Source organism: Pipistrellus kuhlii, unplaced genomic scaffold (assembly GCF_014108245.1).
Source record: "Pipistrellus kuhlii isolate mPipKuh1 unplaced genomic scaffold, mPipKuh1.p scaffold_m20_p_8, whole genome shotgun sequence".
Taxonomy (NCBI): domain Eukaryota; kingdom Metazoa; phylum Chordata; class Mammalia; order Chiroptera; family Vespertilionidae; genus Pipistrellus; species Pipistrellus kuhlii.
Genome location: NW_023425584.1, coordinates 19,949,399 through 19,962,697, shown reverse-complemented (window position 1 = coordinate 19,962,697; position 13,299 = coordinate 19,949,399). Strand labels below are relative to the sequence as shown.

General features: G+C 39.5%; 1 protein-coding gene across 13 annotated transcripts in view; it reads left to right on the top strand.

The window, feature by feature from the left end:
- The window catches only part of FBXO38 (F-box protein 38), a 54,381-nt gene that overhangs the window by 5,626 nt on the left and 35,456 nt on the right, over nt 1-13,299 (top strand). For 12 of the 13 annotated variants that reach the window (XR_006740735.1, XM_045576933.1, XM_036423593.1 and 9 more), the window contains exons 2-5: nt 1,870-2,060; nt 7,001-7,134; nt 9,917-10,080; nt 10,288-10,453. Coding sequence is in view for 12 of the 13 variants with exons in the window: in XM_045576933.1 (XP_045432889.1) it covers nt 1,933-2,060; nt 7,001-7,134; nt 9,917-10,080; nt 10,288-10,453 (592 nt within the window). In the remaining variant the exon portion in view is untranslated. Of the gene's footprint in view, nt 1-499; nt 560-1,869; nt 2,061-7,000; nt 7,135-9,916; nt 10,081-10,287; nt 10,454-13,299 lie in introns of those variants that run through there. The other variant, XM_045576931.1, reaches the window with a different exon arrangement.

Genomic DNA, 13,299 nt, shown 5'->3' with positions numbered 1-13,299 from the left:
GGACTTAATAGATTCTGAAGGCAGATTAAAGGAAACACACAAATTAGTGGTTTCTTAGGCCAAAAAAATAAGGAAATGAAGAGAAGGACTTTCTAGTTGGGAGTCAATAGCTTATTAGGGGTGAAATATCAATGATGGTTTGAGGGAACCGAGGATGTTGTGCAGCTGGAGTGAGTGTCCTGAGGAGCAAGTGGTAGGATTAAAAGGATGGGAAGGTGGTTTGAGACCACAATGGAAAGATTTTATCCTAGAAACTAGGATTTTTTGCAGGCTGATTTGGTCATTGTTTGTTTTTTAAGAACTACACTTGACCAATCTAAAATTTTTCGAACAATGGAGAAGAATATGAAAAGTAAAAGTCTCTTTCCTGCTTTCCTAAACCTCTGTTCTTACTCCCCAGAGGTAACTACTGTTAATATTTTATCATGTATCCTGCCAACACTAACATATTTGTCCTTTTTCTTTTATGCAATTTGAATATCTTGCCTTTTTCACTTAGGAAGCAATCAGAGGGATGTTGTACAATGATAGCTCTAGCTTCAGTGTGGAGTATGGTATGGTAAGCATTTATTCAGAAATTACATATTATAGGCCTTCTGTGTGACAGGCCTTATTCCAGGCCCTGGCATTATAGTGGCGGATATCATTTAGGAAGCCATTGCTGTAGCCCCGGTGAGGGCTGATAGAGGCTGAAAGCCAGTGGCATTGGATGCAAGAGCAATATTACGGTACAGTTGATGAGAATAGCAATCAAGTGTCTGGGAATTGAGAGCTCTTGCCTTATATTTGAAGAAATTGATGCTTGGTGAAATTGAGTAAGTTAGCTAAGAAGTAACAGAGTACAAATTAGAATCTAAGACTCCTGGTTCCTTGGATTTTTGCTTATCCTATCTAATAAAGAGGGAATATGCTAATTGACCATCACTCCATCACAAAGATGGCTCACCCACAGCTGAGGCCAAGTTCCCTTAAGGAGCCTTAACGAGCAATCAGCAGGAACCTGAGGCTACGCCCTCCCCGCCCCCATGGGGCTTGACAGGGGACCTCAGGCTGCTCCCCCTGCCTGATGGGGCTTGATGGGGGACCTCAAGGTGCACTTCTTGTCCTGGTGCTGGTGTTGGGCTAGGGGACCTCAGGCTGCTCCCCCTGCCCAGAGGGGCTTGATGGGAGACCTGAGGCTGCAACCCCCTCCCGGTGCTAGGCATGGGGACCTGAGTCTTCACGCCCCTGCCTGGCAGGGCTTGACGGGGGACCTCAGGCCATGCCTCACCCAGCAGGGCTTGACAAAGGATCTCAGACCATGCTTTCCCCCCCCCTCCCCCACCTGGCACTGGGCCAGGGACCTGTGGCTATGCCCCTGCCTGGCAGGGCTTGACAAGGGTGGGACTGGCCAGGTCTGGATCTAGCCTAATTGGGGGGTGTGGGCAGCTGGGTCTGGGTATCACACGATTTTGAGGTGCATTTGGGTGGGTGGGGACTTGACTCTGGGTCTCATGGTGACTCTGACAAGAGGAAGGTTTTCATATACATTTTACTAATTTTCTTTCATCTCTGATACTTCTATTATAGAGGAAGGACAAATAGTAATATTAAATTATTTCCTCTAATCCCCTTTTAATGTGCACAAATTTTATGCACAGGGTCACTAGTTCTAAATAATTGCTATATATACTGTACTATTCTCCAGAAAACTATGTTCTGTACCTTTTGTGTAATCATTTTATTAATTTGAATGTGATCTGTACCATTGTAATTACCTTTGTCTGTATTTTAAAGTAAATGTTGTTTTACTAGTATCTAGGTTTTATAGGGATAATTGCTGCATCTGATTTGTTACTTTAGTCTCCTTTGTTTTCTGCTTGCTTTCAGGTACTTTGAATTCAAGTAACCAAGAGGGGAGATTTGCTCTTCTATATTGGAGATAACGCAGCAATGGGTCCACGAAAGAAAAGTGTTAAAAGGTGTCTCGGAAACAATGAGGTCCCTGAGGAAACAGTATCAGAGGAAACAAAAGATTATATGAATCAACTTTCACATGAAGTGCTTTGCCATATTTTTAGGTAAGATTATTTCTTTTGTGGCAGAAATTTCTATTGGACAACTATTTTCTAGACTGTGCTAACATTCCAGGCTTCTTGGAATTCTTTTTGACTAAAAGATTTGTTGACTTTTGTTATTACAGCGCTGTGTGCATAAGGCAGCATTTCTGACTTTTTTTTTTTTTTTTTTACTATAATCCACTTTGACAAACATAATCCACATTGACAAACATATTTTTGCTCAGAATTCAGATATATGTAAATGGTTGAATCCAAAGTTTGTGAAATAATACCTATTATTACCATATGAAGTGCACACATGAAAGTTATTTTGTGATGAACTTTTTTCAAAAATTTTTTAAAAAATATTTTTTATCCAAATTGCATTATAACAATAGTTAAAGAAACCAAAGCAAACAAACAAAAAACCCACAACATTAACAACAAAACCCGTCTTTCTAGTTTCCCCTGTTCTCTTACTTCAGTCATGATCCATTCAATAAACAAATTCTAATATGCTTTGTTTCTGGAGTTGGACACCTGAGTTTGAATCTTGAGTCTCTCATTTACTAGCTGTGGACCAATGATAGATATACTAGTAAAGATGTTATATAAGGACTAGAGGCCTGGTGCATGAAATTCGTGCATTGGGGAAGGGGATGTCCCTCAGCCCAGCCTGCACTTTTTCCAATCTGTGACCCTTGGGAATTGGGCCTAAACTGGCAGTTGTACATCCTTCTCACAATCGGAGGTTGTTGGCTCCCAAACTCTCGCCTGTCTGTCTATTGCCTCTAACCACTTCTGCCTGCCAGCCTAATCACCCCTAACCACTCCCCTGCCAGCCTGATTGACAACTAGCTGCGCTTCTGCTGGCCCGATTACCTCCAACTGCCCTCCCCTGCAGACCTGGTCCTCTCCAACTGCCCTCCCTTCCCTGCAGGCCTAGTTGCCCCTAATTGCCCTCCCCTGCAGGCCTGGTCCCCCCCTAATGCCCTTCCCTGCCGGCCCCCTTCACCCCCAGCTGCCCTTCCCTGCTGGCCTGATTGCCCACAACTACCCTCCCATGCTGGCCATCTTGTGGCAGCCACCTTGTGCGAGAGCATGACAGTCAATTTGCATATTACCTCTTTATTATATAAGATTCAGTGAGATTTAAAGCACCTCACACTTTGCATGATTTAAATGCTTGGAAGTGTTAATGGTTATGATTGTGTTACGACTTTTTTCATATTGCTACACGGTCTTCATAATTGTCATTTTGGTCACTGTGTTCTATTCCTATGACATGATAATCACCTTACCCCTTGTGTTTTGACATCTGGATTGTTTCCAGTTTTTGTCTTACACAATTGCAGTGAACTTTTCTAAGCATCTGGACTTTAAATTATTTTAGATTATTTACTAGGGGAAATTTCCATATGAAGACTTAGAAATGATTTGAATTTTTAAAATTATCAAATATTTATAAATTTAGATGTTTTTAAAAAGTAGCAGAATTACTGTAGGGAACCATGGACACTTTATTTTTTAATATAAATATGTATTAATCTTTATTGTTTTCAGTTCATTATTTTGTGTCATAGTGTAGTTTTTGTTAGTTTAGTTCTGGGAATAGTGGCTCAATTAAAATAACAGATTTTTTTTTAACATAACTGAAGTTCATCTTACAGAAAAACCTCTATTAGAATAGCCAAAATTTTTTGAAAAAAGAGTGTACCCTTATCAGATATTCAAATACATTAAAAAAATATACAATAATTAAAGATTCGGAATTGGAGAAGATATCCAGGCAGTAGGGTAAAATAGATAAACTCCAGATGTAGGCTCCATATGTAAATTCAAATATATGTGGGGATCTTGTTTATAGTAAGCTTGGTATTCATATCACTGAGGAAAAGCAATGTGGGTTATTATTCATTGATGATGTCACAAACTGAAAAACATTTGGAGAAAATAATAAAAGCATGTTCTTACCTCATAGCTGACAACTAAATTCTAAGTACATCAATGAAATAAACAATAAAGCTATTAAAATTCCAGAAGAAATCAAAGATAAAATTGTTTCTAGGCATGTGAGTTAGACATTTGTGAATGATGGAAGGACATAGTATGAACAAATTGGATCGTATTTTAAGTTAAGAGTGGATCAAATAACATTATACAGTTCAAATAGAATACTTAAATATGGAAGGGTTGGAGTCAAGCACAAGGATGTTATTCTGGTTATAATGCAAAAACATGCAGCAAATTGGAAGAATGTAAAGAACTGTGAACTAAGCTGAATACTTAAATTTGGTATCAGCTGTTCATTCTAAAAAAATTATTTTTAAGCTGCTAAAGTTTTTATCTGAGGATCCATGTTTTAGTTTTTGATAATTACTTAACATGTTTTCATGAAATAAGTAAAACTATGGCTTCCTTAAAAGAAACCTAATCTTTGCTGTGTGTGCCATGTTAAACACATCTTTTCTAAAATCTATTTGTTCTGCCTTTTGAACTCCAGCCCATTGACTGTTTATCTGTGAAGAAAAAAAATAACTTATTTTTCTGAGGGCAAATGTAAGATTAACTTCGTGTGATTACTGACCTATTTGTATTTAAAGGGAATATAATATTAACTGAGGCAAATACTTTATATAACAATGATTTGGGGGAAAGTGTTTTAGTGGCAAAACAAAATTCAATATTTTTCATTGTTTATAAAATGTGTAGTTATATAGTTTCTGAAAATTGTCCTGCTTCCCTTAAAGTTATGGAGACTGTAAATTAAATTAGCAGTAATACTTTTTTTTTGTAAAGAAAATTATTTGATTTGATTCTCTTTAAATAGTTTTAAAAGGGAAGTGAGAAGAGATAGAGGTAGGAAAAAAGTGGAGTAGAGAAATATTCATCAGACATTGTTGGATTTTTCTTTTAGAATTAGCTTAATTTTTAGGAATTAGACTCATACCCAGCTGTGTTGACATCTCTGCTCTTCCTCTTATCTGGCTGTTGACTTTTTGCAGGTTCTTTTCTGAGCCAATTTCACCACTTGCAAAATGGAATAATTATAACACCTACTTTATCAATGAGGATTCTAGCAGGGAACAAGATACACCAAGTTGGAATTTGAAGATAATTTAATGAAGGGACTATTTTGAGAAGTGTAGGTAGGGGTAGGGTTAAAGGAATCAATGAGGGACTTTTAAGAATTCAAATAGGTGATTCAGAAAGTCTTTGCCTGGACTTGACATTGGCCAAAATCAACTGATAGAGGGATAGGGAACACAACAGAGCAGAAAAGGAAAGAAAGGATGGGAGAGCTGTATGGCAAACATTGAATAGCCTACCTTGAAAAGTTGTGAAGCAGTGATTTCCATCTGTGACATGATACCATCTCCATAAAGGGTAGCTTGTATGTTTTTTTAAAAAAGCTAATATAAGTGTGTATGGAAGGGTGTTGAAAAGAGAATGATATTTTCTGATCTTACAAAATATATGTTGGTATTATTGGAAACAGCAAAGTAAAGGTTAATTGAAAATTTTCAAGAAGGAAAATAAAATGAGGTTGGAAAAGAGGAATTGCAATTCAGATAGTGTTCTCACTTAATGCTTATGAAATACTTTTATCAGCCGAAACCAGTTTGGCTCAATGGATAGAGCGTCGGCTTGGAGACTGAAAGGTCCTGGGTTCGATTCCAGTCAAGAGAAATACCTTGGTTGCGGGCATATCCCCAGTAGGGGACGCGCAAGAGGCAGCTGATTGATGACTCTCTCTCATCGATGTTTCTAATTCTCTTATCTCTCTCCCTTCCTCTCTGTACAAAATCAATAAAATATATTAAAAAAAAAAGAAATACTTTTATCAAAGAGTATAATTGGAAAGGTAAAATATCTAGGGAAAATTATATACTATAAAATTACTGTACATATCTGAGAAAATAGTTTCTTGGGAGGTGTTGAGAGAGCAGAGAGGAATTTTTTAGCCACTACAGAAAATGGATCTGGAAAAGCTATTCTATATAATAAAGAGGTAATATGCAAATTGACCGTCATGCCCTCACACAAGATGGCTGCCCCCATGTGATCACAAGATGGTTGCCACAAGATGGCCAGCATGGGAGGGCATTTGTGGGCGATCAGGCCAGCAGGTGAGGGCAGTTAGGGGTGGCCAGGCCAGCAGGGGAGAGCAGTTGGGAGGAACCAAGCCTGCAGGGGAGGGTAATTGGGAGTGACCAAGCCAGCAGGGGAGGGCAGTTGGGACAACCAGGCTGGCATGGGACGGCCATTGGGGGGGGATAGGCCTTCAGGAGAGGGCAGTTGAGGGGGGCCAGGTCTGTAGGCGAGGGCAGTTGGGATGGGGAGGGAGACAAGTCTGCAGGGTAGGGCAGTTGGGGGCGACTGGGCTGGCAGGGGATTAATTAGGCTGGCCAGAGAGTGGTTAGGGCTGATCAGGCTGGCAGGCAGGTAGAGCAATTGGGAGCCAGCAGTCCTGTATTGTGAGAAATGTCCAACTGCCAATTTAGGCCCCAGATTGAAGAGGGTGCAGGCTGGGCTGAGGGATAATGTGCGCTTGCCCCCCCCCTCCCCGCACTGGACCTCTAGTAAAATAATATTGGGCATGTTCAAAATGATCAGTACTCTCATCTTATTTGCATTCTCTTATTTTGAATTGTATTAAGATTTTTTCTTCATACCTTTTTTTTTGAGATTTTTTGTCCTTAAAAACTTAAAAGAAGAAAGGCAAGTTCTACCAAATGCCCTATGGAGGAAGCTCAATATTTTTTATTTGGATACTTGAGTGCTGACTTATCTGTTTTTAGTAAAAAGCTGTATATGCCTATTAATCTTAAAACCCTATGAATATTCCTAAGGTCTTATTTCATTTGAGGGGTAAGAGAATGGGAGAAGGAAAAATATCACCCATCAGGGAGAGGAAGTCCTTACGACTTGATAAATACAAGTTTCTTTCTCTCACAAAGGTACCTCCCTCTGCAGGATATCATGTGTATGGAATGTCTTTCCCGGAAACTAAAGGAAGCAGTGACCCTGTATCTGAGAGTTGTGAGGGTTGTGGATCTCTGTGCTGGGCGCTGGTGGGAATACATGCCAAGTGGTAAGTGGATTTAACCTGGAAACTAGCATTAATTAAGTTTCCATCAAAGGTAACTTGTCATCATATCCTTTTGTCTTCAGGTAGGCAATTGGAATCATCTTGCAAGTAGGGAGGCAGAGTTTTAGCTAAATTATTAAGGTTGGATTAGTTTGATAAAATACATTTTTTGCGTGGCCCTGGCTGGTTTGGCTCGATGGACAGAGCCTCGGACTGAGGGGTCCTAGGTTCGATTCCAGTCGAGGACATGTGCCCGGGTTATGGGCTCTATCCCTAGTAGGGGGCGTACAAGAGGCAGCTGATCAATGATTCTCTCTCATCATTGATGTTTTTCTCTCTCTCTCCTCCCTTCCTCTCTGAAATAAATAAAAATCTATTACAAAAATATATTTTGCCTGATGCTTTCCTGTTTTAATAGTCTGTTGCTTTCATTTTCTATTCTTTAAAGGAACTATATCAGCCTATTCCACAAATATATGATTAGAAAATACTTATGAGCCTTTTATTACCTTAATTAAATATATGTTTATCACATTAGATAAAGTGTCCTTTTTTTGCAGTGCAGTTCTTCATGATTTCCTATACCCCTTCAATGGCGCCCTGTGGTTAAAAAAATATTTACAAATTTTTGTAAAGCTGCTCTAGTAGGCCACAGAAGTTGCACTTCTGGAACTTGAATTTTTTATTTTTTATTTTATTGATTTTTCTCAGAGAGGAAGAGAGAGGGATAGAGAGTCAGAAACATCGATGAGAGAGAATCATCGATCAGCTGCATCTTGCACACCCCCTACTGGGGACGTGCCCGCAACCAATGTACATGCCCTTGACCGGAATCGAACCTTAGACCTTTCAGTCTGCAGGCCGACGCTCTGTCCACTGAGCCAAACCAGTCCCAGCATGGAACTTATTTAGCACTTTTAAAAGCCTGTACTAGGACTTGGATATTTTCAAATAAGACATTGGCTCTGCAGGAAGAGAACTCAAAGTTAGTAGTCTAACCACAAGAAACGGACCTCCGATAAAGAGACCATGAGAAAAGAAAGTTGAACCGGCCGGTGTAGCTCAGTGGTTGAGTATTGACCTTTGAACTAGGAGGTCATGTTTCAATTCCCAGTGGGGGCACATGCCTGGTTGTGGACTCGAATGTTAGTTTGGGGCATGCAGGAGGCAGTTGATCAGTGATTCTCTCTCATCATTGATGTCTCTCTCTCTCTCTTCTCTCCCTTCCTCTCTGAAATCAATAAAAAAAATATTTTTAAAAAAAAGGAAGTTGATGACTTTGTAAAAGCAGAACATATCTGAAAGGGAAGAGTTAAAATTAAGGGCCAATTGGGATTCTTCCCCCCACCCCAGTTAACATAAATCCATTAACTAGTGCCCTTTGATTACTGTGTTTAGCAATTTTAAATGTCTTTTTTTTAACCACCTTTCATCAAAGTATCCAGAGCCTGATATTTTGAAAATGTGATGGGGCTGGGTATCGGGGAGCCTTAAGGGTATGTGAAGGGCTGAGAAGGTAATTGTCTTATTCTGTCCTATTATGTGGCATGGGACAGATTACCTCTGGAACACTGGAATATTGTACAGCTTGGGCAACCATATCCTTTCCAGAGAGTCTTTAGTCACCTGTAACTCTTATGAGTTGGCCATTGTTAGTTAAACGTTTTTTGTTAAGCAAAGACCTGAGGCTAGAACAGTTGTCTTTAAATACTTGAAAGAAATCATCCTAAAGGGGAAGCATTCATCTTACTCTGGAGAGGGATCATTTATAACAGGAAAGAAATTAGGGCAATATGAAAATGACTGCCATTCCTTACATTAGATTTGCTTATTGGAGGTTAGACCAGCAGGAATTCTGGAGATGAGATCAGTGCACTATATAAAAAGCAGCATAGGAGAGCTCCCATTTTAAACAGTTTAGAAGAATTTGTACGTTGCTGACTTCTTTCAGACTGGGATAAATACCTGTGAGCCCAAGGCTTCCATCCCTGCAAAAAATATAAAAAGAGAGTCAAAGCAGCAAACAGTCTCTAGTCTAGAATAAGATCTCATTAATTGCTTATTAATGTCGCCTGGCCTGTCTCTGGAGTTTAAATCCTGATTCTATAATAATGCTAACAGGTTTTTATATAGTACTATTATGGTTTACATATACAATCTCTTTAAATTCTCACACCATCTCTGTGAAGAAGGTGGAATTTTACCCACATTTTAGTGAGAGGCAGCATGTACTGTACAATGAAAGAGAATGGACATTGGTAGTGCTCAGATTTAGTTGGTTGGGCATATGTCAGTTTGATTTGGGATCAGGGAGGTTCCAGGTCAGGGCACATGCCCAGGTTAAGTACTGGATTCCAGTAGGGAGCATTGCAGGAGGCAGCCCATCGATGTTTTGGTCTCACATTGGTGTTATCTCTCTCTCTCTCTCTCTCACTCTCTCGCTGTCTCTCGCTGTCTCTCGCTGTCTCTCTCTCTCTCCATTCCTCTATCTAAAAATCAATAAAAATAAAATCTTTATTAAAAGTAAAATGTTTAAAGAGTGAAAGTTAAACATAGGACAGAGTAGTTATTAGAATTAAAAGAACCTAGGTTGGGGTGGGATTTAGCTTTCTGAAGATGCGGAGCTTATCTTACTTTTTTTTTTTCTTTTTCTTTTTTCAGTTGTAGGGTCTGTGGACCCCTTGAGGTTTTATGTACCAGAGAGTACTTTTTGGGGAGGAGCAAAAGTGCAAATGCTGACAAACAGAAAAATGAACTAGTCTCTAAATATCTTTGAACTTCTCAGGCTTCACAGATTCCAGTTTTCTGACACTATTGAAGAAGATGCCAGACGTTGAACAGCTATATGGCCTTCACCCTAGATACCTTGAGAGGCGGAGGGTGCGTGGCCATGAAGCTTTTAGCATTCCAGGTGTTCTGGAAGCTTTGCAGGCATGCCCAAACTTAGTGGTGAGTACCTCTAGTTTGAACATTTGACATCAACTAATTGATGAAACAAATAAAAAGAATGATAACGCATGTTCACTCACATGTAAATTTCATCCATATCAAACTTTTAAGTTTCATTGCATGCTTAACATCTTATGATACAGAAATAGAAGCTTTGGGTGCTAAATTAAAAGTCTTTCTTATGCTCGCTTTGACATTATTTTCTAGGGTGTGGAGACTTCTCATTTGGAATTGGTAGAATCCATTTGGACGTATATGCCGCATGTTCATATTTTGGGGAAATTTCGGAATCGTAATGGAGCATTTCCAATTCCTCCTGAAAATAAACTGAAAATTCCTATAGGAGCAAAAATTCAAACTTTACATTTAGTTGGTGAGTACATGTTTCTCAGGTCATTGTGACTCCTTGAAATGCCATTCCTTAGAAATGTCTTTGTTGATTGATGGTGGCAAAGATAAGTTTATGAGATTTGTATAAAAATTTTTTATTAAAAAGCATGGGGTGGGGGATGAGAGAAATACTGCTTCACAACGACTCTATTTCCTTTTTGAAGATAGTTTGAATAGTTTTGGAAGTTGTTGGGTTTTTTTTGTTTGTTCATTTCAATGAGCCAGAATCCTGCCATTGTTCTCTAATATCGACCTCTTGATTCTAGCTCAGCCCTCTAGAGCAGAGTTCTCCAGTGTAACTTACTGTGATGATGGAAATGTCCTATACTTGTACTATCCCATATGGTACCCACTATGGCCAGTGAAACAGGAACTGAATGTTTTTTATGTTAATTTATCAAATAGGTACATGTATCTAATTTTATATAATAAAAATCTTCATTATAGATCTGAGGTTACTCATATCTTCTCCAAGCAGAAAGTGCCCCTATATTCTTCAACCCAGAGTCATTGGAAAACTCTTACCACTTCTCTGCTTCTCTGAGAAATGGGAAAAGGCTGGTCTTTTCCAGATCACCTTATTTGCAGTGATTACAGTGTATAGTCTCTGTCTAAATATTCTTTGGTATTATATCCCAACTAGAGGCCCACTGCACAAAATTCATGCATGCGGGTGAGGGTTCCCTCAGCCTGGCTTGCACCCTCTCATAATCTGGGACCCCTCAGGGAATATTCGACTGCCGATTTAGGCCAAATCCTTCTCGCAGTCTGAGACTGCTAGCTCCTAACCATTCGTCTGCTTGCCTGTCTGGTCAACCCTAGCCACTCTGCCTGCCTGCCTGCCTGCCTGATTGTCCCTAATCACCCATCTGCCTGCCTGATTGCCCCTAACCACTCATCTGTCTGCCTGATCACCCTAACTACTCTGCCTGCCTGCCTGTTCACTCCTAACTGCTCACCTGCCTGCCTATTCACCCCTAACTGCTCACCTGCCTGCCTATTCACCCCTAACTGCTTGGTTGCCATCCTGATCACCCCTAACCACTTGCCTGCCTGCCCTGCCCCTAACCACTCACTTGCCTGCCTGATTATCCCTAACCACTCTGCCTCAGCCCCTGCCACCATGGATTCATCTGGAATGATGTCTGGAAGGTTGTTTGGCTGTCCAGTCTAATTAGCATATTATGGTTTTATTGTTATAATTTCAACCTAAGTAAATGATAAGGGCAGGTATTTTATCTAATTTGTCTTTGGCTTAGATTGCTGAAGGGAATTTTGATTACTCCTGTTACTCTAGTCTGGCATTTAAAATTCATTTGTTAAATATTTTACTTAAAATATACATATTGAGTATCTGCTGTATTTCAAGCATTATTCCAGGTATTTTGGGATGGTCCTGAACTGGAAATTTCTGAAACTGGGTCAGGTGTAGAAGGGAGAGCAGCAGGGATGATAGGAGTAAGTCTTTTTTTAAAAAATAAAATTTTATTGATTTTTTTACTGAGAGGAAGGGAGAAGGATAGAGAGCTAGAAACATCTATGAGAGAGAAACATCGATCAGCTATCTCCTGCACCCCTCCTACTGGGGATGTGCCGCAACCAAGGTACATGCCCTTGACCGGAATTGAACCTGGGACCCTTCAGTCCGCAGGCAGATGCACTATCCACTGAGCCAAACTTGTCAGGGAAGGAGTAAGTCTTAAATAAGACTTATGTGCATAATTATGGAGGAAGAGCAGAGCTCTCCAGCATCCCTTCATTGACAAGATCAAGTAGTGGTTCTGGTTAAGGACTTGGATATCTAGTTTGAAATTAGGTTTTTAGATAACATTATAATATCTGAAGTTAAAATACAAGCTCTGTACATAGACTGTATTTTTTATATTTTTGTTTTTCATGATTCCTGTCACAATTCATTGCAAAAATATATGTACTTAGTAAATTGAAATGCTTTAAACCACTTGATTATTTCAGCAGTTTAACACTGTAATGGTTATACAAATGTGGGTAGTAAATTAATGAACATGCTGGGGAAGACAGGTCCTTTGTGTATAGAATGGCTTTGGGGCAAAATATAGATTGGGCAGATGATGTAACTGTCTTATCTGCATCTGTCTCATCCTTGCTACCTTGGGTTTCCTAATTAGAACTACTATCATCATGGTAAATACCATACTTATCTTTTTGTATTTTGCATGTTGAGTCTCAATCTGTACCTTGCTTCCTGTTTTTTTCCCTTTGGTCTCACCCTCAGTTTTATTTTCTATCTGTTGCCATATAATGTGTATGCATCATTCAAAGTTAAGTTAACCATGCTTATTTGGGAGTACCAAGTTAAGAAGTTAGCAATACAGTAGAACTTAGTTTTTAAAGAATCAGTCATTCAAATATTCTAATATTGCTTCCTCTAGTTACCATTGCTAGCAGGGCTTCTACTGATTCAAGTTTAAAAGTTGCATTAAACTGATTTAGCCAGCTGCTGCTTATGAAATACCATAACCCTGGACCCTTGGATTTCTCTGAGACTTGTGTCACTTCCTTGGCTATTCTGTAGCCTGCAGTGTTTAGACTCTTGAGCAAGTTCCTGGAGCTGCTTCCTTCCATTTAGAATGTACAAGTTACGTGTCTTTTTTCTTCTATATTTCCTGACTTTTCCTCCCACCATAGATACCCTCCCCTTTCTTCCATACATGGTCCTCTGTGGATATGATTTCCAGCTTTAAGCCACTTATGGATCAGAAGGATAAAATAACTATCAATTTGAAATTCTATATAATAAAAGGCTAACATGCTAAGTGTCTGACTGTTTGACCAGTCACTATGATGTGC